The 27,117-nt window shown below is 42.4% G+C and overlaps 1 protein-coding gene across 5 annotated transcripts in view; it reads left to right on the plus strand.

Annotated features, from left to right (window-relative positions):
• Positions 1-2: 2 nt before the first annotated feature.
• Positions 3-27,117, plus strand: part of PIK3AP1 (phosphoinositide-3-kinase adaptor protein 1) — a 43,262-nt gene continuing 16,147 nt past the window's right edge. Inside the window, exons 1-7 of one of the 5 annotated variants that reach the window (XM_027700013.1) lie at positions 3-815; positions 10,310-10,726; positions 22,043-22,191; positions 23,035-23,179; positions 24,642-24,784; positions 25,910-26,042; positions 26,433-26,629. In XM_027700013.1, the coding sequence (XP_027555814.1) occupies positions 22,117-22,191; positions 23,035-23,179; positions 24,642-24,784; positions 25,910-26,042; positions 26,433-26,629 (693 nt within the window). In that variant the 5' untranslated portion in view covers positions 3-815; positions 10,310-10,726; positions 22,043-22,116. Of the gene's footprint in view, positions 816-4,511; positions 4,623-10,309; positions 10,727-18,740; positions 18,832-22,042; positions 22,192-23,034; positions 23,180-24,641; positions 24,785-25,909; positions 26,043-26,432; positions 26,630-27,117 lie in introns of those variants that run through there. The other 4 variants (XM_027700014.1, XM_027700015.1, XM_027700011.1 and 1 more) reach the window with 4 other exon arrangements.

The following is a 27,117-nucleotide window of genomic DNA, read 5'->3' on the forward strand; positions in this document are numbered from 1 at the left end:
GGCCCCGCCCCGCCGCCATGTTTCCGGGCAGCACCGCCTCGGGGCGCGGCACAGCGGCATCGGGGCAGGGAGAGAGAAAAAGACCTCTTTCGTGTCGGCGCCTGCTTCCACGTAGTGCGGGACGGCTGCCCAGGGTGCAGAAGCAGGAGAGGAGGGTCTGGGAACCCGGGAGCGCCCACACGGCACTGGAAGACTTAAGTCCACCCAAGCCCGATCAGCCTACTTGTAATCCACTTTAAACGCCGTCACTGAAAGGAGAATGCTAGGGAGCAGGAGTAAGGAGCTCGGAGGGTCCTGGGGAGCAGGAGTAAGGCTGCTCCAGGGAGGAGAACAAGCTGGCTGTGGGAAGCCGTACTGGCAGAGCCCTCACCGACGCGTCGCAGCCCCACGTGGGTGGCACACGGAAGACAGAGCTGGCTACTGATAACGAGATTAATCGGTAGTCTCAGGAAAAGTGAGCTATGGTTCCGAGAGCAATAATTCTCCATTTTTCAGTAATTTTACACGGGTGTTTGCAGTGTAAGTTTCTGTAAGGGTAACTGCGAAAAAAGCAAGTTTATGAATGTTTTATTTAAAGTAGTGGTAACGTGAGTATCCAGTTTTTGATAAGAGGTGCTGAACAAAGACGCTCTATAACCGGCTGTTAATACGCTGCTCAGCGGACAAGTCCAAGTGAAGTTCAAGTTCCAAACGACCACCAGAGACCCCTAGCGACCAAACAAGGCCTTCCGAACAACTTAGAACTAATTAACATATGTCTGAACTTTATGAGAGAAGTAGTGAATAAGTAAAACATTTGATGAATATGTAAAATTGTAAGTAAATATTAGCTGTGCTGACCGAAAAACAGGACACACACAAGATTAGAGGAGCTATCCTCCGTGTGTGTCCCATGCTGATGATAAAGGATACCTGCTTCCTAATGCTCACAAATTGAGTCTTAGGGGTTTCTTGTTTGCCACTTTACCGTAACAAACCAGGTCTGGGACACCAGAATGAATCCATACAGGAACAAGGGGAAATGGTGCTAGAAGAAAGACTATGGTAAAAGTAACACTATGGTCCTAAAGTGACAACCTATAAGAGAGAGACAGAGAGGGAATGTGAGATAAGGCTGTTTACAATAAAGGCTTGAAGAGCTTCAAAGAGGCAAGGTTGGAAACAGGGCATGAAACAGGTATTCCTTGAGCAAACACTGAAGACCAGGTCTGAGCTTAAATGGAGCTTCTGGGCGTATGGGCAAAAGGTGGCTGTGGCTTTAAGTTAGTCTTTTCTCCAGGGAAGTTTTTTTTCTGTAAAACCGAAGGTTTGCTCTGATGGTGTAGCTCTCTGTTCTCCTTGTCTTTGTGATTAAGTTTTTCTTGATTCTCTTTGATAGAATGTGCTATAAAACTTGCTGGGGGCAAAGGAAGAAGAGAGTCCTGTGCTGAAAGTTTTGATTTAGGGCTGCTAAGGTAAAAAAAGAGCAGTAGTAAGTAGGTAGCATTATGCTTTTTACATTTCCCCTACCTAGTGTTCTGCACTTCACGATCTCCAAAGATTGCTGTTCCTGCTGTGTTGGTGTTCTGTCCCTCTCCTAGTGCCTGACGAACACACACACTTGGGTGGGGCTCTGTGCTCAGCAAAGCATTCCTGTTGCTGGTGTCTCTGGAAAGTGCCACGTTTGCACTCATGGGGAAGTAAAAGTCAGCTCTTGTAGTGGTATTTTATACTGTAAGATCCTGTAATTTTGTACAGGTGCTGTAACCTGTGGTGTAGAAAAAGGACATTCAGCTGAGAGTTGGTTAAATGTGCGTACTTGTTTTCAGATGTTTCTGACCTGACCTGCCCCTGTTCTGTATGGAATAACATGAGGCTGTGTTGCAGAAAGGAAACCGTTTCCAGGAACTAATATTTCTCTTAGTTTTTGTAATTTCCATCTACAGTAAGCTACAGCTGCAAGCTTCATCTGCAAAGCTCAGCAAACTTGTGCTTTTGTCTGCATCAGAAAGGAAGACATGCAGCCATTGCTGGTAAACTGTCCTTATTTTAAGTCCTGCTGTCTGAAGTAACTGGTGTTACTAACCAGATGAGAAGCACAGGGAGTCAGTGAAGCAAACAGTCAGTAACTTCCCTGGTTCCTATCTCCCTTTCCTGCCTGGCCTTTGCAAGTAAGGTCTGTTCCCTGTGCTGTGTGGCAGCTTCTCTTCAGAGGTGTGTGTCTGTCTAGGTGTGTTCCCCTGTGTTGTGCCTGCAGCTGTTCAGATGACCTGGAAGGGAAAGCTGTTTTATTCTTGAATTCCCCAGGGCAGTAGTGGGAGATTCTGGGATCTAAAAAGCAAGCAAATCTGACTGATGCTATTGCTTGTGAATTCCTTTGCTCTACTCACCTATTCCTCATAGGTCTTTTCAGTCTTCCCCTTGGCTGCCATATCTCTTTTGTTAAGGCTGCAGGGACACTTATTCATCTTGGAAGAGAACATTTTCATGAGAAGTCTCTGCTCTTCTTATTTTTTTTGTGGCCAAGAAAAAGTGAAGAAGAGATAGCATGGGTATTCAAACACTTACTGAATCCTTTTGTTGTTACCCCTCATAAGTACCTGGCAAAAAAGCAATGTCTTTAGAAAAAGCAGTCTAGTCCTTTTCTTTGGACAGGGATAAGAGAGACTCTTGAGAATAATGCTGCAAATGCAGCTGTGGTTATATGCTGCAGTGATTTGAAGCAAGGAAAGAATTGCACAGTCAATTTTGGGCCAGGGAGGATGAAAAGCTCCCTCTGTTTCCTCCTTTTTTTTCCCTCTAATCCATTTGGAGCTGTGTAACTGTCCCTTAGCCCAGCCTAATGTTCTAGGGTGTGAAGGGGCTTTTGCCTTGATTTATCATCTGAGTTTTTAGGTGGAGGTTGCTGAAACAACATGCTGGCAGTTACTTAACTGCCTCATTTGTGGAGACACATTAATTTGACTTTAGAGACTTGGGAAATTTAAAGAGGTTTCCTGTGGGCTTGCATTGGTTAAATAAAATGCATAGCATCCTAAGTGACACTTATACATATGGATATGCTCCATGGGTTCCCACAAAGCAGGAAGGTAACTCTGCCAGCCCTTCATGTGATACTGCAAGACTTTAAAGAGAGAAAGAATTTAAAAGCTCGTTTCATAAGATCATGTTGAAATCCTCATCTAACATCAGAGAGATGATTTTCTTTTTAACTTTTTATATTGGAAGTTAGAAGATAAACAGCTTTACAAGTCAAACAATGTGGAACAGTTATGAAGTCATACATGTGGTTATCCATCTGTTTCAATAGTTTTTAATATATGTTTACTATTCCATAATACTGAATTAATTTGGCTAGAGACTCTAGTTTCCTTTAGTTAACTTTTGTCCTTCAGATAAATCCCAAGTAGGTTCTGCATTAGCAAGTTTCTCCAGTGCCCATGTGTTCTTTATTCTCGTGTGTGTTTTTAGGATGATTCAGATGGGAAAGTTATGGTTTCTTCTTTGCATACTTGAAGTTTCTCGTAAGGCTGTGCTCAGAAAGTGCTTTCTGTCCTAGTATTTCCTTATTGTGAGAGCAAACACTGATTTTGGAAGACAGGCTGTGGCACACAGTTCGTAAGCTTAAAATGGGTTTTGAGTAAAGAATGATTTGGAGGTAACAAGAGAGTTTGACCAACTTCTAAGAGTTGATTAGTAGAAGAGTTCGTTCCTTTCTGCTCGTAGCCAGCTCAGTTCTGACACTGGTGTTGGTGGCACTAAGCTGCATTCAGGATGTCCATCTGACTGCTTGGGAATGACTGCCTTGACTGGGAAAACAGATTATAAGGAGTCTGCTTTTGCTGTGCTAAGTGCATCAGTGGTGCTTGGCAAAGAAATGTTTCTGAATCCAGATCAGTGCAAGTGTTTTTTCTAAGTTTGCAAAGGAATAGGCAGAATTTGTGCTTTGCCTCCAGCAACAAAATTAATAAATTGAATCTTGCTTTCTGAACTCTAACAGTGTCCTTCCACTGCTTATTTTCTATGTACTCAAACATGAGCATAGTCATACGGAATCTGGTAAATCTAATTTGAAAGACAGCATCTTCTAGATGAAAACCCATGACATCAAGCTGCTTCATTCTACATGGAACAACTTGCTTTTCCCCTAGGAGTTTTCCTTGCTCATTAGAGACGGAAGTCAAAACCTAAGTTAGCGGTATGCATAAAGCAGGTTTGGCTTGTTCTCTTCCACAACTCTTTCTCCCAGTTTCTCGTGACTAAGGATACGGAGTTTCTGTATCACCGTAACACGTAACTTTTCCTCGTTTTAGCGCTGTTTCCTCGGTGTCCTATGGAGAATGTGCCTGGAGCCAGCTGGAAAAGGCAGTTTCTTTCCCTGCTTGGGGAAGAGTCCCACCGAGTCCCGGGAAGGCGACGCGCGGCGGGGCGGGAGCCGCCCGTGCCCGGCTCCGCAGGGGGCGCCCCCGGCGCGGCGGGCGGGCGGGAGGCGGGGCCGGGAGGAGCGCGGGGCCGGGCCGAGCCCCCTGCGAGCGGGGGGCGAGGACGCGGCACCGGGGTGGACGCTCCGCGCCGCTCCGCCGGCGATGTGAGGGAAGGGAAGCAGCTCTTTCCCCGCCAGCCCCGGACCATGGCGGCCCCCGGTAGGTGCCGCGGCTGTCGCCCTGGGAGCCGGGCGGAGCGGCGGGGCTCGTCCGCCCGGTCCTGCCGCGCTGCCCGCGCTGTGCCCGCCGTGCCCCGGCGGGCCGGGGCTCCCCGCGGCCGTGCGGTGCGGTGCGGTCCGGGAGCGGCTGTTCCCGCTCGGTGCCGGTACTTGGGGCGTAGCGGAGCCCTGCCCGCTCCCACCGGCGGGGCGGAGCTGCTGCGCGGCTCTGCGCGCCCCGGGCGCCCCGCTGCTGGGGAGAGGGGAAGGAGGGTCCGCTCCCCGAGGTCAGGGGAACCCCGGGGCTCTTCGGAGCAACGCTGGCTCCTTTGTTCGCTGTTTCTTTCTACCTTGCCTTGCTTCACTTGGCTTGAGTTCAGGGCAGGTGCTGGCAGAGCTGTCCTGCGTCTTAAACGCACTTCGGGTTGGCAGATCGGCGAGCTCTAAGGGCGAGTGTTCCGTGGAGGAATCTTTCCCTATCCGTCTTTACTGTTCATATATTTCTCTGTGATGTTTTATAGATAAGTCAGTTCTTCCTAAATACGGCTTTATCCCCCTGCACTGCGCTTCCTTTTGGGGGTATGACTTGGTGCCCCTTGCGATAGTATCTCAGGATCACAAACTGAGCTAGGTTGCCATAATTGAAAATGTTTTAGCTAACATATGTGCAGGCAAAGCTACCTAGAACAGAGTTGTAAACTCAAGGGGACAAGGGGTTTGGCCTGTATTGTGTAAGTCTTGCTAATGACCAGCGTGCAAGTTCCTCTTCTTGCAGGGAAGTGTATGTTTTATCTAAAAAAGGAAAAACGTGCCATTCTCAGGGTGTGAAGTAACATTTGCGTTTCACTGGCGCGTATCTCCGTGTGATGTAAAAATAAACTAAACGGAGGCCTCAGGAGACTTGTGGGCAAAACTACTTTTCTCCTTATAAATGGAAGGTGATTTCACAGAGACTCTTAAAAATAGAACAACTTTAGATTAACATATCATAATGCAAATCTCGTGTTCCTATCGCTGAAGTTTGGTTTGCAGAAATTTTATCTGCTTTGATTCTGCTATTTCCTCTTACTTGTTTGCAGCACTTTATTTAAAGTGAAGGTTTTCTATTCCAGTCAAGGTAAGAAGTCTCACTAGGATGTTAATAATTATTGCATTCCGTCTATGCAAAGAAGGCATTTATTTCCTCATGCATCACTTAAATACACACACTTCAGACACTGAAATGTGAAAGGGGCTGAGGACTTCTCTTAATGGCCCAACACTAATTTCTGTCACCTATTGGAAGTGCTCTCTCTTTTAAAGAATTTTATTATTAAGACACCTTGAGTTGGGTTTTATTTATACCATAGGCGACTGCCTTTCATGAAGAGGGATTTTTATTTTGGACTGCAATATTTGTGTATCTTCCACACATGGGAATCTCAAACCAAACTGGAGCAGGCTACATAATGCTTTTCTTATGTAGTCAGAATCAGAGGTGGCTTTTTTCTAGCAGATGAAAATAGATTTGCTCACCACTGTATGTGATCATCTGAGCTGGAGTAAAGGATTTGTGTCTCAGTGGACAATGAGAAATCATGATCTACTTATGAGAGGTATGTGAAAGATGACACATAAAAGCTGTGTATTATTACAGGCCCTGAATTTTCTTTATGGGACCTACAAGTACAGTTGAAAACTTTATGATCTGTAAATTGAAAAAGGTCAAACCCTTTGGCTTGTGGAATGAAATAGTAGATAATAACAGTTGATATTGTAAGATGTATTCTTATCCAGAGCTGATATGCCAACTTCCTGCAGTATTCTTTATCTATTTCAGTGGTAATCAGAACCTTATGATGTGGCCATAAACCATTATCCCATGTGTACTCTTAACTTGAAGACTGTCACCTTACTACTCTCAGACATAGTTTGAAGATGAGCTTGATTTGTTTGCTTCTCAGAGAGGGGCTATGAAGGCATGACACAGTTTATCACTATAGGATACTTCTATTCTTGCCATGGGCTCCAGTGATTTTTACTGAATTGTTTCATCCTCTTCCATTCTGCATCCAGTTTGTAAGCTAGGGAAAGCTTTGTATTGTGTTCTTTGTCTGTTATTTAGTCTGTGGGCCTTACCCCTCAGTTAGTGGTCTTAGGCATTTGTACAATACTGGCTTGTAATCTCATCACTGTGTTATTATTGCTGTATAATAGAGTGTGCAACTAAGCACTGAAGAGGCAGTTACAGCTGGAAAGGAGTACAAAGGTTATGGCTTATCATTGCAAACTGCAACAGAACTGTGCCTTCATGATTTTCTATGAAATAAATAAGTATGCCCTGCAATATTATTAATAGTGCTGATACTTTGTAAATGGAGGCAAAAGTAATTTTAATACCCTAAGTTTAGGAGTGCAGAAATAAGGTATTGTTAAAATTTAAACTAGATTAGTCTTGAGAGTGTGAAAGATTATTGAGATAGTCAGCTGGCACAAGTCTTTCATCATCATGCTATTTCATATAGTTTTCATATGTTTCTGACTTAATTGAAAACTTCCTTCTGTTTGTTTTTCCAAAACCATCCTGTCGAAAGCATTGTCAAAGCATCTAAGGTCAAGGTTTAAGGAAATAAAATGGTTGGTTTTCACCTGGGCATTTCCCTATTTGTGTACAGTAGGCAGAGTATACATTGTGCTTTGAACTGTGCTCTGTGAATTTTTCTGTAACTGATGTGTGAAGAATTGTGGAAAAAATTGTTTTATGTTCTTCATTACACTCTTCCATGAGGACTGGACAGTAGTTGGTACTGCAAAGGAAGCAATTTGGTTAGACAAATAATAGCAGGATCCAGGAAAATGACTCCTGTGTCATCTTTCCTTTAAAAGAGAATGTTGCAATTGAAGTTATTTCTAGATTTTTGTTTTATTTGAAGCAGTTCCAGTGCTGACTTAAGCTTATTTAGTTCTGCAAGACCCACTTCCAGTATTTTTGCTTATGAACATAGAATGGCTGTAAAGGTGGACTCAGTAGTTTTATTTCTCAGTTCTCCTTTTAGGAGCATTGTTCCTCAGTTTGTCATGTAAGCGTAGAAGGCTGTAGGAATTGAGGTAAGAGGGCCTGAGGAGAGCTGGCACAGCTCTGTTAAGGGGAATGGTGCACCCATAGAGCAGCATTAGTTAGGGAATCAGTACCTTTCCTAAACACTGGGTGAAGTTCCTTGCTGCTGGATGCAAAGGCTGCACTGCTCTGGCAGGGAACTTGCAGTGAGTCTGTCAAGTTTGCATCTTTTGTGTACATATCAAAGAATGGAGGCTTTCTCAGATACTTAGTGCCACTGCAATGCAATGCGTTTTTAAAATCAGTGGCTCCTCCAGCCTGTCTCCAAGCACAGCTGCTTCCTTTCATTGAAGGGCTGGAGAAGGGCCTGTTGACTAACAGGTTTAGTTGTGGAAGCTGTGCACTTTTTGAAGATGAATGACAGCATTAGGTGTTCCATTTTACAGAACATTAAAACGCCTGGGAGGCCACTACTGATTTTCCCAGAGACTGGAGGTGGGACTTCTCCCAGAGAGTGCTGGGGCAGGACTTTAGGAGCCTTGGGCACACCTCAGAGGGTCACTGTGTGGTCTCCCCATCTGTTGAGGTTGGGCTTGGCTGGCCGTGATGCAATGCGTGGGCTCCATTCTCAGTAGACTGTTGTGCTGTCCTTTCCCACTGTACTGCATGTAAATCAGCACATGACTGTGCAAGCAGAAGTCTGTGGAACATCTCCCTTTCTAGAATAACACTTGAATTCTGCTTGGTTTTCTTGTTTTTGCTCATGTGATTCTGTTGTCTTTGTCAGGTGGTGTTCAGCCACCATCGTGATATTTTGTCAATAGTGGTGCACTCACTGGTGTGAAAGCCATCTTTTTTTTCATAGCAGTTCTGCACTCTTAATTTAAAGGTCCCAAGGTTTTGAGTTCTTTTGGCTGCTTTATGAGTTTGCTGGATTCCCTCCTTTGGGAATGCTGTCTCCTACAAGCCTCCATCTGGGGTCAGGAGCTGTATTTGCTCAGAAACGTGCAGCTATCTTAGTGAGTACTGAAGAACTGCACTGCCCATGTTCTCCATAGCTAAGACATCATCCTCTCACTGCTAGAGCCTTCCCATTTATGCAGGTAACCATAACACTGTTTGTTGATCACAGAGCACATCTCCATGCTTTACTTCTCAACTGTATCACTTTTGTTGAACTACAGTTTAAAGCTGCTAATTGTACAGTTTAGGGCTGGGGTCCCTCAGCCTAGACATAATTTCAGCCTTAATTTCTTAATGAAAGTTCTGGAGAAGGTGGTAGAATAAAGTCTTTGGAGGCTATGCAATTTTGGTTGAATTTTTATATGCTCACTGCAAAACTGTCATCTTCAGTTCTGGTAAATTCACTCTGCAGGTCCTCTTTTTGGCATGCCAAATTTTAGGCATTGCCTTTGACTTTAATTAGAAAAATCTGCCTTTGCTTGCTTCTGGATGGACATGGGTTGGAAATGTTGACACTTTTAAAGAGTCAAACTGGAATTAGAAGAAGACAATTTGCTAATAAGATTTGAAATGCTCAGCTCTGAAATCTACCATGGGACTAGAGCTGTAACCTCAAATTTGGGTAAACTTCTTCCCAGGTAAATGAAAAATTAAATTTAGACTTAAAGGTTTTCCTGGGATTAGTGGGAGAGCACTGCATCATGTCCTTCTGGTTCAGTCTGCATCTGCTCTTCTTAGCAAGCTGGTAACAGTTTTAAAAATGCTTTCGTTCCAGAGCACAGAAATGTATGAGTCTGTAGGTAGAAGCTGTCTCTAGAGAATTATGGAAGAACTCAACTTTGGTGACGATATTTTGGGCTGTGTTATGGCCCCACTATTGTATTTATTCTTTCCCTCTGAAGAGAGGGTTTGTCTTGCCAAAACTGTTGGGAAACCTTTGTATGACAGCTCTGGGAGAAGGACTCTAATGCAGGCTTGCAAAATGCCTGAAGGCTGAATGACAGAATTGCTGCTCTGTGAGCACTGGGGCTGGTGTACCCTAAGTTGCATGCATACTTTGCAGGCAGTTTGCTTTCTGCTGCAATGAGAGCAAATGTCTAACACCATGGAAGCCATAGTGACTTCCTGTACGCATGGTGGGACCTCATTTAAATAAAGGACTTTCTTATTTTAGGTGTGTTGTTTAGTATATGCTCCACTTGATCATGTAATTGATCATGTAATGAGGATGGTTGCAGTTGTGTTGCACAGAGCCTCTCCCTGCCTAAAATGATTTAACTTTGTACACCAAGGTGAACTCCCCTTTTCAAGCTAGTTTGTTTTGGAGGTCTGGTTTTTGTGGTTTTTTATTTTCCATCAACATGCTTTAAATCTGTAAATCTCGACATGTAGTTTGCTTCACTTGAAACTACATAGGAAACACTCTTCTTTGTAGGAGAGTCTTTTGAGAATGAGAAAACTACTTAAATTTTGGTGGAGTAGATGCAAGTAGGAGTTCATCCACCCTTAGAATTCCTCTGTTTCTGTGAACACCTCACTTTGGATAGAACTACTGTTCTTTTGAAGTGCTTTGTAGCTTTTGACAGGAATTATAGAGGCAGAACTGTGGGGATTTTGTTGCAAAGCTGTGGGTCAGTTCATGCCTTGAATTTAATCTTTTTTTCTGTGATGATCTTGCCTCTGTACAGGAACCCCTGGAGAATATGATGTGCTGATTGTGTATGCAAGTGACGCTACTGAATGGTGTCAGTACCTCCAGAACCTCTTCCTCTTTACTCGGCACATTCGAAAGCATCGGATTCTGACCTACCAACTGGAAGGCGAGTCTGCCATTTCCCCCCAGGAGCTGGACCTGTTCAGCAGAAGTCGGAGCATCGTCCTTTTGCTTTCTGCAGAGCTCGTGCACAGTTTTTATCTTCCTCACGTCCTGCAGAGCCTTCAGGAAGCTTTATGGCCCCCGTGCAAAGTAGTCAAGCTGTTCTGTGGTGTTACGGACTGTGACGACTATTTGACCTTTTTCAAGGACTGGTCTCAGTGGCAGGAACTCACAAATGATGATGAGCCTGATGCTTACCTTGCAGCTGTCAAGAAGGCTATTTCAGAAGGTAAGATGGTAGCCATGAAGTTGTGCTTTCTGGTCAGGAGTTGGAGGAGGGGATACATTGTTCTTATTTTAACACTGTTAATGTTCTTTGCTGAAATAGAAAACTAAAGCACATTGTGCAACCCTTGTAGACTAGGAATCTTTACACGCGGGTTTTTCTGTGCCTGGTCAATTGGTGCCTAATTCAGAAAAGTTTACCAGTGACTCACAGAGAACTTCTGAAGTTAAGGTTGTCATAGGTGCCTAGTTTTGAAAGCAAATAAGAAATTAAAACTTTACCTTTAGTGCCCTGAAATTTATTGACCCAAATTACTGGAAAAATGTCTTCTATGTATTTAATTCGTGGAAAAGAATTATCTTTGCCTTAAGACTTACTTTTCTGTCATACCAGAACCAAAATAAGGTTGTCTAATATGTATTCTATAGCAGTGGGCCTAAAATCAGAGATGTAACCACATGGTAACAGATCAGCTTGTTACCTATGATGGAAAGGCAGAGATTAATTTGAGAATTGCACTGATGGCCTTAAAAATAATGCAACCAGTCTGAAAGTGATCACCTTGTAACTAGCACAGAAGTATTAACAGCTGGAGATTATAGAAGCCCAATGTACTGAGTTTTAATTGATTCAGAACTTTCTAAAACTCTATAACAGCATGTAGGATTTCTTTCTGTTTCTCTTGAAATGAAGATGGAGAGCTCTGGGGAGTCGTCCTGATCAAGGTGTTTTTATGACATTACCATATGTAGGTTTATAGTATTCTTTGTCAGCCTTAGCAAGATTGGAATCCTGCAGTTGCATCTTGAACTAAGATTTGTTTCTGGCATAAATAAGGCAGTGCAGTCTTCTAGTGTGTCTGGTGTTTTGTGCATAAAGATGCTTTATGCTGGGATAACAAGTGCAATATCCACAATAAAAAATTTATCACTGTAAAATAAATTGTGAAAGTCACAATCTTGGCCGAAATGGTCCCCCTGAAAGAAGATAATTTAGGGATTATACTCAGGTAACCAGATCACAACAGATATTTCTTAGGAAATTTTAAAAATCTGCATAAACTGAAGTTTGCATTTCTCTTTCACACACCTCTAAACCATCTTGGATTCCCAAGCTATGGCCTAGAACTAAAGTAGTCTGGCTCCTTTGCTTTCAGTCTGGAAGAAAACAAAAAACAGTGGCTCAACTTTTATACTCTGAAAAATAAAACTGAACAGAGATTAAATTAGCTTTTCTGTCACTTTCTAGCAAAAGCAAAAGTTTACTTGCTGTTTTTCTCCAAACTTGGAGCATGGCACCAATGTTTTATTGATTTTTAAATATGCTATTCAAAGTTGGGGAGGTTTAAACATCTACTGGATGTGAGTGTTAGTGGTTTTACTTAACATGTCCGAGGACTGTCAGTTACTAGGAGTAAGTTCTCATGTAGTTGAAGAGTGTGTGAGAATACAAAGGGATGTTGATCCTGAAATCTTTTCCCAGAGCCAGCTCTCACCAGTCTCTTCAGGCTCGCTGCATTTTGAGCAGCAATTTAGTGGGCTGCCTGTCAGACATCTGTGTCAAAACTTCTTTAGGGAAAGGCTCTACAGTCTGACTTTTCACAATTGGACGTAGAGTCCTTCTCCAGGGGTGCCATCTGTGCTGCAAATTAGCACGTGCTGAAAAGAACTGTGCTTTAGCTTTACATAAACGGTGTTTTGAAGGGGAGATTGTGCTTTGGATTTTTGTTATTGTTTTACATAACAAAAAAAAATCAGCTTATTTTCTGTTTTCTCACTTTAATAAGCATACATTGATCTCAAACTGACTTCAACGTATCTAGAAAATATTTGACAGTGAGAAAAAAAAAAGATAAAACCAAACTCATTTGCTGTCGAATCTACTGTAGCATGTTCCAGATAGTTTGGTACACAAAGATTCAGAATTTCTGGACTTCTGTTACTGTTATGAGAGTCCTACCTGATGAGAGCTGTCACCTGCCTGCACCGTGCACAACAGAGCAGTTGCAAAGGCAAACCATCTGGTCTCATGCTGACTCTTGTGAAGGAAGAACCTAATTAAGATGGACTACTTTCATGGCCAAAATATTTGGATGAATGTATCAGATCCTACTTCTGTATGGGGAAAAAAATGACTCTGTGACCTCTTCCATTATATGATTCTACAGACCACGTTTTGTGAATGGCCTCAAATGCAAATGTTTTGATGTTTCCTCTGAGGAGAAGTCAGCCCCAGGTGTACATAGTTCCCTTTTTGGGTGAAACTGTGAAAACTTTCTTCTTGTTTGGTAATAAAAAAAAAATCTGCCTTTCAGTTTGGTTGCAGCCAGCCCCAGCATGAGTGACTTAAGGTACAAGTGTTTGTGACAGCAGACCTCTCCCAAAGAGAAACACAACCTGTGCTCTGCTCCCAGGACTTCATTGTTAGGATTTTAGAGGAAGTCAGGGGCTCTTAGAAGGTCTTAATTAAATCACAGCAGACTGTGAACTTTTCCTGAGAAAGGTAGCCCTCAGTTCTTACAGCACTTAGCAGAGAAAGTTTATGACTATATTTGGCATTATTTGGGTCTGGGTGTCTTTCTCGGGGAAATACTTCTCTTCACATACGTTCACCAGTGCTTCTAACAGCAGTGTCAGCACATACTGAAAAACTAAGCCTGATGTTAAATGGCTGAACTTCAGCTTCCTAATTGCTGAATCCTGAGCTAGTGGGGCATGTGGGACAGGATACAGTGAGGGCAAATTCTGCTGAGGCTGCACAGTGGCCCTGCTCAGGCTGTGCTGTTGCCTCTAGTACAGCTGTTGGTTGCAGTTTGTTTAGGGCATCATGGGAACATGACACCCCCAGACATCACATGCTGAAACCTATTTTAATTTTTATTGGTTTGATATGAATTCAGAAATGAGGAAGTGCTCATCTAGCCTTGTTGAAAACTGTGCTGACACTGACTCTTGCTGTCTTGTTGATGGGGTATTTTCAGTTCTACGGTTTCTCAATTCTGGCAAAATACAGGGGGCACGAAGGTTTGCATTTGCAGGCACTCCTATTATTTCTGGGGAAGTTTTTCAGGTTATGCAATGGCTGTGCTAAGAACACAGCTTATTCTATGGAAATCATAGAATTATTAAGGTTGGAAAAAATCTCTGAGATTGAGTCCAACCATTGACCTAACACTGCGAAGTTCACCACTAAACCATGTCTGTAAACACCACATCTACAAGTTTTTTGAACACTTCCAGGAATGATGATCCCACCATTTCCCTGGGCAGCCTATTCCAATGCTTGACCACCCTTTCAGTGAAGAAATTTTTCCTGGTATCCAATCTAAACCTCCCCTGGTTCAATTTGAGGCTGTTTCCTCCTGTCCCATTGCATGTTGCCTGGGAGAAGAAATCAACCCCCACCAGCCTCCTTTAAGGTAGCTGTAGAGAGCAGTAAGGTCTTCCCTGAGCCTCCTTTTCTGTAGATGAAACATCCTTGCTCAGAATGTCTCTGTACAAGCCAGCTTGGGTCTGGCAGGGTGTAGTCACCATCCAGGGTGCAGTGACCACCCTGCTGCTTCATCCCTCTTGTCTGGCCTGTGATATCACACCATGCTGTGCTGTGTGCAATAAGCAGCTGGGAATCTGCGCCACACGGTTGAAGTCAGTGACCTTATGTATTATCAAAGCTCAGTTGACATTTCAATTGCTTCTGTTTATTTCAACCACATACCTACATTGTCTTGAAACATTTCAAGTTTCTTACTTTAAAAGCTGATGTTTCCAAAGCATTTATGAATTCATCAGTGACTTTGAACTTGTATCCAAGCAGATTCTTGCAGGTAAAAAGACAGGGAAGTCATTGTCTGCCTGAGATTGCTAAGGTGATACCTGAATGAGACAGCAGCTGTGCACTGTGCTGCTGAAGGACAAGTGCAGCCGTGGCTGTGCAGAGCTCTTGTGCAGTGAAACAGGCAAGAACAGAAGATGAGTACCAGCAAACTTTTTGTGGGTCAGAAGTGGGCAAAAGGAGTTGTATGGTGAATATGGAGGACAGCGGGCATTTAGAAGGAAGATGAGAATTTTTCTGGAGCTCTGTAGATCAGGAAGAGCTGGAACATTACTCCACCTAGTGAGGGGCTCACTGAGAGATGCCAGAGATCAAGGCAGTGAGCTTTTTGAGGGGGAAATGGCATAACAAAAACCACATAAGCTGTATCATTCTCCCTCCTGTTCATGTCAGAGAATTTAAATTCCTGGCTCTCTTCTGTTGTGCTGATGAAACCACAAATGAAACTTGAGAGCATATCACAGAATCATTCAGGTTGGAAGGCACCTTTTGAGATTATCTAGTCTAACCTTTCTGCTCAAGCATGGTCAGATAAAGCAGGTTGCCTGAGACCATGTCCAGTTGGGTTTTGAATCTCTCTGCAGCTGGGGACTCTGCAGGACTTCACAACCTCTCTGAGCAGCCTATTCCAGCGTTTGACCACCCTCAAGAGTAACTAAGTGTTTTCTTGTGTTCAGATGGAACTTCATGTGTTTTAGCTCGTGCACATTGCCTCTTTTCCTGTCAGTGGGCACTATGGAGAAGAGTCCATGTACCTCTTTTTCACTCTCTCCTGTCTTATCAATATAAGATCCCTCTGAGTCTTCTTTTTTCCAGGCTGAAGAGTTCCAGCTCTTGTAGCCTCTCCTCTTATGAAATATCCTGTGGTCCCGTAATCATCTTTGTGGTCCTGTGCTGGACTCAAGCTGTAAAGATAAAGCGACCTTGTAATAGGCTACTCGGAATTTAAGGTCAGGTTGGACAGATCCATAAGATGTTCTCAAGTGTGTCTCAGCCCAGAGGGATGAAGTTGTAGTATGCAGGAGATTCTCTTCAGCCTGACACTTCTGTAATTATTTGATTGCTAACTTTTGCTAATAGCTGCCATTTAGGGCTAGAGACCTAAATTCACAAGGAATTTTTAAGTTTGGCAGGAACTACCATTTGATGTTTACTTCTGTCTCTTAGTGCTCTGTGGAGGAATATGTTCTGAGTAGTCCTTTTTATCCCTCTTTTTATCCCTCTTTGAAGGGGAAAAAGTGAATTCTTAAAACTGTATTTTTCTCTGTTGTGTTGAAACAGAAGGATATGCTTCTTTGACCCTGCTCTTTGAAGAGGAACGGGTGAGGTATTAGTCAGCCCTCTGGGTGCAAATGAGAGTCCACTTTGTTATATGGGAGCTCGGCAGCCTGACTGGTTCTCACTGCCTGTCAAGGAGAGGAAACTGACGCCCTTGCACAGGAGTTAAGGTTGAGAGAACATGCTGGTAGCATGCCTCTCATTGCAGATGCTTGTGTGGGTATAAATGACTGATGCTGGAAACACAGAGACTTCAGAGATCTGGTTAAAGCAACTGGAGAACCCTTAACTAAGTCCCCAAGTGATACTGAGAAAATGTGTGAATGTCCTTATCCATCTGTAGCAAATGGGATCAAGCAGTTGAAATAGTCTTCCCAGCTACAGGATGGATGAACTGTTTGTCATCAAGGTGTTTCATAAAGTCTCAGTTTGAGCACATTAAAAGCAGTACTTCATGGCTTGTCTTTCGTGACAGTATAAAATTTAAGCAGTGCTGGCATAGGTGCATACAAGTTTTCTAAGCAGAGACAATAAAATGATAGCCCAAAAATAGTAAAGTACAGAGACTGGTGTGGTTAGGAAGTGTAAGGCTATAATAGTCTTCGTGCACATCATAAATACTAATATTTCTCTGTGGCTTGTGGTTCTGATAATCTTCTCACAGGTTGCTTTATGGTAGCGTCTAAAACCAATTCTAGGTATCTGCCAATGTGAACTGCAAGGCTGTAAAACACTTGCCCAGTGACCATCACTGATCACTTTCTTTCAAGTCTGGAACAGCTGCAGTGATTTCTGAAAAATCTTTGCAGAAGTGTGTGGTCAAACCAAAGATGCTTTACAGAGCGGGTCTGAAGAGATCTGTGAATGCAGGTTCAAAGACCTTTGTTGGGCACTTGGACGGTTTCTTGTTTCCAGGACTGCGTTTTGTAGGATTTTCATGGCTGTTTGTTATTACCTCAGAAAATTTTTGACATGATTTTCAAAGGTGACTTGAGAATAACAGTGGATCTTGAGTTTCCCGGGGGAAGTTTCATCATTGGCATAGGCTGACCTTAGCATGGAGTGCTGAAAAAAAGTGGTCTCCCTCATTCTCCACCTTTCATCTGTCTGGATGATTAGGTGTGGCATTGGACTACAAGAGTGGTATTCCAGGAGACACAATTTGAAGGAGAGGGAGGGTGGGACTGCCCTTTCAGTAGTAATATGGTTTTAAATTGGCTGAAACCACTTGTAGGACCACACCTTCAGTCAAACAGTGATCTCCTCACTGAATGTTTCCAAAGCAGCTACCCAGCTCTCTATGGTGGAATTCCAGCTTTGAAGGCTTTTACAGGGAATGTTTTTTCTGTCATTCAAACGTTACACATTCTGCTTAAACTGAAGCAAGGAGATATTACAAGAGGAGACACTGAATCGGCAAGTTGGATGTTCATTTTTCTTGTCTGTGGCTGCTCAGGAAAACTTGAATCAGTGATGGATGGAACGTGATTCTTGGCACCCTCAAAAGTCATGCATATGCTTTGTCAGTATGTGTTGTCTCCCTCTGGCATAGGTGGTGGAAATGAACTATTCCAGCCTCTCTTTCTTGAGATTTTGGTCATGTACTCAATGTGTGTTGTCTGGGTGTCCAGAACCCTGCTTCTTCCTCAGAAACTCTTTCCTGCCTCTGTCCTGTTCCCGTGCACCCCAGCTAGTTCTTTAGGTTTGTACATAAATTGACCACTAGACCTGTGAGACCCTCAGCAGAACTTGACATAGTAAAATATACCTTATTTCCTGATGGAGGATGAGAAATAGTTTACTGTAGTTTCCAGCTTTACATGACATATGAAACATGATCATATTCTTTGTAGAACTGAAAATCTGTTTGTAGGTGCTGTGCTGCTGCTTGGGATGAGGGCTTTGGAGAGAAGGGGAAGTTTTACAGTCTTACATTTTCCTGTGTTTTGTTCTTCTCAATTGCTGCTTTTCTGCTGTTTCTTTCCATTCTGTTGAAAGGGGAAATGTTGCTACAGTATAACCCAGTTTCAGGGCTTATCACAAGATGTTTCACTCATGAGCGTTTATCTCCTTGGTAAAGAGATTAGCATGATGAAAGATAACTTTCCCTGCTTTCCCTGACTTTCTTTTTTGGGGGGGTGCTCTGCCGCCTTCTTGCAAATGCAGCTGGAGTTGCTCTGGGAGACTAGGTCCTTGTTAGCATTTGGAAAAGGAGACTGGCCAATTGCAAGCTTCAAGTAAAAGCAGAAGCTCTCTTTGAGGGCTTTCTGTCTTGCTCTGGGCATACTGGGGTGAAGTCTCAGGCCTCGTGAGAGCTAGTTGTCTCACCTGGTCAATGGACAGAATGGGAAGTGTTCACAGATGCCAGCCGGGAGTTGGTCCACAGAGGTAGAACTTAGAGACACACTGTTGCCCAGTTGTGCCATTTGCATTACAGTCTGGATGACAGAGTGATCTGGACAGACTGCTGACTCCTTCCAAGCGTTCACGTGTCCCGTGGTGTAAGGGCTGACTTGTGAAAAACCACAGCTGCTGGCTCCATGCCGATAGCCTGCCAGCTTAGCCAGGAGGAAATGGATGACAGAGCGAGCTGTGCGGGCTCTACAGCAGCAGGCCAAAATAACTGGCTGCTTCATGTTAGCTTCTAAAAGTGCTAAATGGCTCTTGAAGCACATGTCCATGCCTGCATTTTCCCTGGGTTTTTCTCTGGGGTGACTTTCTGCAGGGCAGCTGTGCAGGGAGCTCTGCAGGGCAGGTGAGAAGGGTGTGGGGCTGCTCTCTGCAGCTCAGCCACTGACGCTGCATGAGGGGGCATGTTCTTCAAGGGGAAATGTGGTTGGGTTTCTTGGACCGCATCTCCTCCGCTTGCTGCTTGTTCTCACAAGTATTTCACAGACTGTCAAGTGAGGCCTGAGGTAGCCTTCATTTAAAGGGGAACAGAAAGGCAGAGCCACAAGCTGTTGACCTACGGCACTTGCTCATGGAGAAGCTCAATTCAGGTATTCGTTTACCTTTCTAATAAGTCTGTTGATCTCCTCAGTGATGGCCTCTCCAACCTGGGTATCATTATAATAATATAATTGCTGAATCTGTATATGCAAATAGATTGCGATTACTCAAGTATCTTATTGAGTGGGAAGCCTGATCTAACAATGCTTTAGAGCATGGATATTATTGAATGTAATGGGATGGTTTCCTCTTCCAATTCTTTCAGGTTCATGGGTTAGTCAGTAGTACATGATTGGAATTTGCAAGATGAATCATAGGATCATTTCACTGCTTATGTGGGAATTTGGTACTTTGCAATTTCGGTATTTTCTGAATGAAAAAACAGATGAGTAATTCATACCCGAAACTCTGAATGCCTGTTCCATCAGCTGTTAATCCAATTACTGATTAACATTGCTTATTTCTTCCTGTATTACCTAACAGCTCTGGGCTCACATATGACCTCTGGGTAGCCACCTCTGTTACAAGAATGCGGAAGTGCAGGACAGGGTCAGGCAATGCCAGAACTTCCTAGAAGCTCTAGTTGTTCTTTATCTGTTAATTTGTTTCTAGTATCAAATAAAATCATTAAAGCAGAGAGACCAGGGGCTTGTTCTCTCCTTGCCCCCTGTCTTATCCTTACTTACTGTAGATGTTGTAGCTGAGATCCACAGCTTTAGGTTTAATTTTTCTCTGAAAATTGGCCAAATGAGGTAAAAATTACCACACTAATGGTTCCATATTGGATTGGGGATGATATCCTGAGGATCAGGATGCTGGCAAGTGTCCATTTGTGCATATGTTGCAGGAACATTAATGTTTTGTTGTAATTTGGTCATCACTAGCTCTCTCATCTGCTGTGAGCTTAGTCTTTCTGATTTAGTCATATTGGAAGAAACCAACAGCAATTACAGAGCCAACTAGTAATAGTTGGCTCTTCTCCTCCCCAAAATACATGACATCTTGCTCTGCATATGCCAAATATCTGGTGTGATAACTATCATGTAAGGGAAGGATGTGAGACCAGTGCTGTATTTTCTCCTGTATGCAGCTGGGCAGCCTGGCATCCCAGGTGGGAGTAGTGCATGTTTCTCTCAGAGAAGGGTTCCCAAAATGTGTGTGGCTCTTGCAGCTGATGACTTTGAACAGTATAGATTAAAATATTGAGTTAAGGAATATAAAGCCTTAGTTCATTTTATCTAATACTTGGCACCACTGTTTAAAAATCTGAAAGATCACATTCAGTACAGTCTTTAGCCTTGTGTCAAAGTAGTTGTTTAGTCAAATCTTCAGACTTGTGTTGGTGCAGTATTAAAATCCATTTGCTAAATTACATGCATTGTTTTTGGTTTGTTTAAGAAATGTCAATATTAGTGGTGATGGCTTACTTGAACTGTAGAGCTGTAAATTTTTGGCTCCATTCTTTCTACAGCAAACATTAAGGCAGCAATCTACTTGTACTCATGTGAGTAGGCTTAGTTGCTATGTGGAGAGTTTCAAATGTGTGTGCACTGCTCTTTGTGACAAAAATTTCAACTGAATGATTTGCTAAAGTTTTGTGTCTTAAAACTTGTCTCCAGAAAGCAAAGTTGATTTATTATAATTCCTAAAATTCCATTTCAATGTATAGAAAATATATATTTTTTAAAAAGTGTGTGACAAAGAATTTTAAATATCTTAAGTATTTTGTAATAATAATAATAATAATAATAATAATAATAATAATAATAATAATAATAATGAAGAAGTCTAGATTTAAATTCCTGACTGACTTCTAGCTTCAATGTTTGAAACAAGGAGGACATGAACTCCTAGTGGTGGCCTGCTTTTACTAACTTTGGCTCTCTTGATTTGTGGAAACTTAATGTACTTGGAGGTTGAGGGATTCTGAGTAAAATCGGAACTCTTGACAACTTCACTGTATGGATGCCACAGGTTAGACAGCATGGTTGGTCACTTAGGCCTTTCTCCTCAGGAGTGAGCATTTTAAATAGAAAATTTCTTACTAATATAAAAACTCTGTCAGTCCAAATCTGAGGTTTTATCTAATAAATAATTTGTACTGCTTTTTACAGATGTGTTTTATACTAAGTAGTAAATAACAAATAACTTCCAAAATGTTGTCTTAAATTCTTGACCCCCCCACAGTTTTCCAAAGTTTGGGAAATTTTGGTCATGGGAGATAGTTTTAAGAATTCATGTCAGCCTTCTGACAAGGTGAAGTCAGTGACTTTCACCCTATGTTCTGGGAGACGGGGGAAAAAACCTAGTGGGAACCATGTGAATCAAGAAGTAGAAACTAGCTAAAAAAGTGTTCTCTACTAAGTAGATAGAGAGTTGTCTTTTGTTTCCTTTCTCTAGTTGAGAAAAGTATTTCCTGGCAGGGGTAAGTAATCTATTTTAGTTCTGGCTAGGGTTATTTTTTTTCCAGTCAGTGATATCAATTCAGTTTGTTTGCACTTCCATCAATATCCGTGCTGGTTTTGGGAAATGGGAATGAGAACGTTGTTTTGCATACACTTATTGTAGGCTTACACGTGTTTACTTCTACTCTTGAGACTGTTTAGGTAAAGTGCTGTTACTTTCGATGCAAAGGCTCTGGTACATTTCAGCTTCGCTCTTGTATAGATACTGGAGCTTATAGTTGTTGCTCAAGGAACAGAACCCCTTCATACTACTGCCTCATGTTGTATTTTTTGATGCAATAATGAACTTGGGAGTTTGGGTGAGCAGCATAAGCAGGGTTGAGAAAACTAAAGATGTTACTGAAATGACAGAAAAGTTCGTTTTCATCATTTACTTTAGGAAAGGAGGACCAAAGGCTGCTGGCCATCCTACAGTGTATCAGAGTGCAGCTGGAGTCAGTTGACTCCAGTTGCCGATCATTCTTATATTAGACATTCACATACTAATTTTCCTATCTAACATGAGAGGGGACTATGCATCTCAGCAAAGAGTGGTATTGTTGTTTGTTTTATAAGCATATTCAGTGCTATTCCACCACTTTTATGTCTTTGTGAATCTTCCCTGGAAAACCGCTTCAGGGAAAAAAAGAGGAAGCTCTGTAGTTTCCCTTTCTTCAGCTAGATCCCCTTTTATCTTTGAGAGGAATGGCAAGTTCCACCCTACTATCTCCCTGGCCGTTTCTCAGGATGGATGTGTGTGATAGGCATTTTCAGCAAAGGGGAGTGATGTAACAAGACTCTCTATGCTTTATTTTAGACTCCGGCTGTGACTCTGTGACTGATACAGAAACAGAAGAGGAGAAGAATCCAGCTTATTTCCACAGACTTGCCATGAGTGAAGAACACGGATCATCCAAGAGCACTGGGGACCATCCAGTGGTGCAGCCTGACCGCATACAATGTGGGGTACTGTATGTCAGCTCCTTGGGCTATGTTCTTACTGTCTGCTGATGCAACCCATTATGCTGCTCTGTAATGGTCAGCTTTACAGGCCTGGGAATTAGTCCTGGGAATTCTGTCTCCTTCCCTCTCAACCCCCTGTCCTCAAAGTCTCTGTTTCATGAGCTTGGTTCCCTAGGCCTGGGAATAACTTGGTAACATGCAGTGCTCAGTGCAGTCGAGGCTGCAATGTCACTGGTTGACAGTCTCATTAACACAGATGCTTGGCTTGTGTGCTGCAAGGCAGGTTCACACTCTTCCCGTCCTCTGTTCTGGTGGCAAATGGAGTAAGGTGATTGTAATGAACAAATTAACTCCACAGCTTGGATGCAGTCTAATATGACAATTCTGGTGTGTGCCTCATAAGTGATTCTGAAGAGCTTGGATCAGAGCTTCTTGTCTGAAAAACAGCACTTCTTAATATAGCATCTCCCCAGATGGAAAGAGTCTAAGTTTCTTCTTTTGTTTCTGTTTAAAATGTAGCTGTGCTGCTTGAGTGAAGAGACTGATAGAGCTGAAACTAAATAATTTTATAAATCTAGCTTTAATCAGTTTATAAATCTATCTGATAAATCTAGAGTTTTATCAGTTTAATGCATATATCTATGCTGGTGCAACGTGTAACAGAAGCCACCTGCCCAGTTAGTCCATGACTGGAAGATGCTCCTGAAAACCATTCAGGACTGTGAAAGTGACAGATGGTAATTCATGTGTTAGTTGCAATGACAACAAAATTCCAAGAAAATGGACTTTAAAAAGTAAGTATTTTTATGTTATTGAACCTGTGTGTTGTAATGCCTTTTCTCTTAGGTGCAGACAACAGTTTATATTATCATGAAATGTAAACTAGATGGTGAAATGAAAACTGAAGTTGAATTCTCTCCAGAGAATGCATCTTCTGTGCGTGTGCTGGCTGAGATGGAGAATGAGTACACAATCTCTCTGAAGGCTCCAAGTAAGCTGGACTGAGATTTTCCCCACCTCCTTCCCCCATTGCTTCCTTTCTATCTCAACCTGCCTGTCCTGAGAAGTGTCAGAGGGGTAAAGGTTGCAATGCAGAAAAAATGGAGGCCAGAAAATCTTGAACTTGCATTCTCATCTTTTGTGATACTTTTGTGATTAGGAGCTAAGAGATACTGTTGCCTGGGGGCTCTGTTTTCCCCCCCAGCAGCAGTAGGTTGCAGTATGGAAACACCTTGAAGCTTGTAAAGCACTTTGAACTTAACTGGATGTGATGACCACCACCACATTAGCATTGGCAGGGTACCAATGTGCTAGTTAAATAATTGCATGTCTATGACAGCTTAATGTGTAATGATCTCTGTGATCAAAACTGAAACTATTCTGGCTTGCCTTTTAATTTATGCATGTTCTGTCACTCTAGATATTTACATTTAGAAAACTGAAGGTTGTCTAAACTTTAGGTTCACTAAACTTTACGGGCACGATTTCAGAACCTTAAAGATTGATAGTAGTTTCCCAGCATTATTTTATTTAATCTACTTTGGTCTGTCCTCTTGAAGAGTCACTGTTCTAGCTCTGAGAATAGAGACTAAGAGTCATTATAGCAACTCCCATAAAGTCAGTGAGGTGGGTTGATTTAAAGAAGGTGACCTCACCCACATATTCAATTTAATCTGTCTTAAATCAAGACTTATAATATAAACACAGACCTCGAAACCAGCTTGTATTTGGATTATAAACATGATGGAGTGTATAAGTGAAGCTCTGCAGTTTCTAACAGTAAGAAAAATAATTTTTAATTCCTTTCTTTTATGACTGTAACCATTTCATCATTTCCTGAGTTGCTAACAGGGAAAGATTAATTTCAGTGGGATTCAAAATATCTGTGTTTCAAAGAGAAAGTCCAGACTTATGAATACACACTAGACAAAACATCAAGAAGCTCTCAAAGTGCAGGTAGAAGAAAATCCTATGCATGGATAAAGTTGCAAAGCTGAAATTCTTTTAATTTGATCTTTTTCAGACACTAGTGAGGCTGACAGATGTTGCAGAATTCTCAGTGACTTTTCAGATTTCTCTCCCTTCTCTTGTATTTTATGGCATGGCTTTAAAGAGATCTCCAGAGAAAGCCCGGGATGGAGAGATGTGAGGCTTTCTAATTTGAGCTGAAGTACTGCTCACACCAATGGTCCAGTCTACTGTTAGCAGACGACTTAGCAGATCACAGGCTATGTGCATTGACATAGATATTAAGAAAGTAGTTAAGAAGTACTTTCCTACCTAGTGTTCAGACCAAGATCATGACTCTTTTTATGACTCTTCATGAATTCAGTACAGCAGAAACTGTTTTGGTATCCATCTGGCAGTATATCCAAACTCCTGTCCTCACAGTATTTTATGCAAACTCATGGCCAGTGAGTTCTAATGGTGATTTCTGCTCTTTCTTTTCAAAGATTTAACCTCTGGGACAGTGCCTCTGCAGATATATTCAGGGGACTTGATGGTGGGAGAAACCAGTGTCACTTACCACACGGACACGGAGGAAATCAGCAGACTTTTGGCTAATGCAGCCAACCCCGTACAGTTCATGTGCCAGGTAATGACTTTAGCAAACATAGAAACTATGTTTTGGAAACCAGCTCTTTCAGAGGCTAAGACAAGTGGGCATAAGCAAAAATGCTTGCCATGAAGTAGCTCTTCTGAAATGAAGAAATGCAAAGTTATTTAGGGATTATCACGTAACCTTAACACCCCCTTCTAGTGAAAGCATGGGTGCTTTTTCTGTCTCTGAAGCACATAGCTGGCTGAGTCAGGTTATCCAACTAACAAAAAAAAATGCAGTCAGTCAACACTCACATTTAGATCTCGATGACTTGAAAAGCTTGGAATTACAGAACTTGGTATAACAGCAAGTACCATAAGGAAATAAACCGTTTGGGAATTTGTACCTAAGATGTGAATAGAAACAAAGGTTTGTATTATCTGAAGGAAGCAGAGTAACATAGAATTATTCATTTCCTCTTAGCACTTCTTTAACAAAGCCACTTCTCAGTTTTCACATTGTATTTTGCCCAGTTGGGGTACCTGAAGCCTATCAGAGGGGTAAAGCTTGCACAAGGCAAGATCTCAGATGTGTTGCCTGGCTGCCTGCCTGCATGTCCCTGGTTGACCACATAGCAGAAGCCTACAGAGTAGTGCTGTTAGTCACCAGGATACCTGGGGCAGGGGAGACTGCATTTTCTTTACTTTTTAGTTCAAGTTATGGAGAAGTTGATGCCTCTGCTTGGGGAATAGGTTTGTTTCGCAGTGGCTAAGAACCAGCTCAAAAGCCAAACCCAGAGCTTACACCAGAGTAATTAAACATGGGCTAGTGCATACTTAAAGCAGGAGGGACACTTCATTGGAACAGTTTCAGAAATAAGATTATACCTGTCAAGGAAGTAGGAGGCTACAGTTTTCTGTGCTTGCAGTTGCATGAGTGACTTTCTCATTGTGCTCTGTCTTGTTGTGGAGTGTATGATTCTCTTCTGTTCAATTTAATGATATGCTGTTTCTGGACCAGGAAGCTATTCATGTTCTTCGCTTAACCTGAACATTTCTACCTTCCATGTTTATACCTACTATTTTCTGATTGTGCTTAATAATAAAAACACCATAGAAATCTCACTTTAACTGAATCTCCAGACTCCTCCAAACAAAAGCACTTTCCATTTATCTCTAGGCCTTTAAAATCGTGCCATACAGCATAGAAGCACTGGACAAACTGTTGACTGAGTCACTCAAGAAGAACATTCCTGCCAGTGGTTTACACCTGTTTGGAATCAACCAGCTGGAAGAAGAAGATATGACAGCAAGTAAGTTGAAAGATTCTTGGTTTATTTTTAAACTTTGTTTGTATCCATTGTTTTACCTTGAAGTGCCTTAACACTGTGGAATGTGGTACCTGCATAGACTGTCTCAAAAATCTTGAATGTCAGCCAAGAAGCTAAATTTCTCGTGATTTCTTTATTAGTTTCTATAGAAAGGGGATTGCCCTTTGAGTCAGCTGACCCTTTTTTAATTACATTCATCAGTCTCACTTCCTAAACTGCAACAGATGCAGCTGGGTAGACAGCTTCAAACACAACCAGAGTGAAAAGATGATGGTCCCCAAATGTCTCCCATATTTTCTCCTTTGTTTCTTGCCTATATCTCTGTTGCTACTAGAGAAAAACTTAGGTTCTAACGGGCTCCTGTTCTCATAGATCAGAGGGATGAGGAGTTGCCAACACTGCTTCACTTCTCTGCAAGATATGGGCTGAAGAACCTCACTGCCTTGCTGCTTACATGCCCTGGAGCGCTGCAGGCCTACAGTGTAGCCAACAAGTATGGCCACTATCCAAACACCATAGCAGAAAAGCATGGCTTCAAGGATCTCCGCCAGTTCATTGATGAATATGTGGTAAGAGGAAGCAGCAATCTTTCTGCCTTGTCCCACAGAGAGTGTGGGCAGTGGCACCAAGCTTGGCACTTAAGTGTTGCGTGAGCGGGAGTGATGGGGTGATAAATTGTGCAGTGTAGTGTGTTAGGGTGTAGAACACAGTCATCCAGCCACACTGAAAGCTTCCAGGTAAGAGGATTAGGTGCATCTCTGGAGCTAGGGAAATTCCTGGGGCTTTTACACAGACCAAGTAAGATGAAAGAAGAGATTGCCTTGCTGGCTTTCCTTATCATCCATCCATCTAATGAAGTTTCTGTGGGGATGTGGTTGGGGCCTGGTGTACTCTTCTAACTTCTCATCTTTGGAAAACTACAGCCCCTTCATCCTGCTTACTTCAGGGAGTAATATGGAAACAGAATATGTTTGGGAAGATACAATTTAGGGTGTATCTGAGATACAGTCAGATTGAGGTACAGTAAGATGAGCTTATTAGCTCATTCACAGCTGAT

This window comes from Neopelma chrysocephalum, unplaced genomic scaffold, assembly GCF_003984885.1.
Source record: "Neopelma chrysocephalum unplaced genomic scaffold, ASM398488v2 Primary Assembly neopelma1_143, whole genome shotgun sequence".
Lineage (NCBI taxonomy): Eukaryota > Metazoa > Chordata > Aves > Passeriformes > Pipridae > Neopelma > Neopelma chrysocephalum.